The sequence below is a fragment of the Monoraphidium neglectum genome (genome assembly GCF_000611645.1).
Source record: "Monoraphidium neglectum strain SAG 48.87 unplaced genomic scaffold scaffold05655, whole genome shotgun sequence".
Lineage (NCBI taxonomy): Eukaryota > Viridiplantae > Chlorophyta > Chlorophyceae > Sphaeropleales > Selenastraceae > Monoraphidium > Monoraphidium neglectum.
In genome coordinates this window covers 2,898-3,481 of record NW_014007975.1, presented here as the reverse complement: position 1 = coordinate 3,481, position 584 = coordinate 2,898, and the positions used below count along the sequence as shown (strand labels likewise).

The following is a 584-nucleotide window of genomic DNA, read 5'->3' as shown; positions in this document are numbered from 1 at the left end:
ACCCCACCCCCCCCGAACTCCACCCCCCCCAAAGGTTATGTCATGGATGGAGCAGTGCGCCTACATCAGCGCGTCGCGGCTGCGGGGCCTGCGCCACCTCACGGCCGGCATGGACAGCGTCACCCTGGCCCGCACCACCAAGGTCGGAGACGTGCTGTACGTGACCGCACAGGTGAGAGGTCCGGAAGGCAAGGAAGGACTGCTTCATCAGGGTGCAATGGAAAGTTGGCCTTTCGTGTCGCTTGGGGTGGGAAAAAATTGTCAGCATGACCTTTATAATGCACTGTCGGGGGGGGGGGGGATTTTGTTTGTGATGGTGCAGGTGAGAGGCATGAGGTTGTGTTTGTCATGGCAGGAGAAAGCGAACACGGAGAGGGAGGGTATGTAGATGCGTGCATGTGTGTGTGGATGTGTGTGTGCGCGCGCGCATGCGTATCTGTGCATCTGCATGGCAGTGGCTACACCCCCTTGCAACGCACACCCCTGCGCTGACAGTCCGAACTGCAGCGCCCCAGACCCATCAACCCTAGAAACCAAACCACTTGCCTCCACTCTCTCACCACAACCCATCTCCCCCCCCCCCC

The 584-nt window shown here is 60.3% G+C and overlaps 1 protein-coding gene across 1 annotated transcript in view; it reads left to right on the top strand.

Annotated features, from left to right (window-relative positions):
• Window positions 1-37: 37 nt before the first annotated feature.
• MNEG_15772 (hypothetical protein) overlaps window positions 38-584 on the top strand; it is a gene marked incomplete at both ends in the record, with an annotated part of 1,964 nt that continues 1,417 nt past the window's right edge. Inside the window, one exon of the mRNA XM_014035757.1 lies at window positions 38-172. Within this exon, the coding sequence (XP_013891211.1) occupies window positions 38-172 (135 nt within the window). The remainder of the gene's footprint in view (window positions 173-584) is intronic.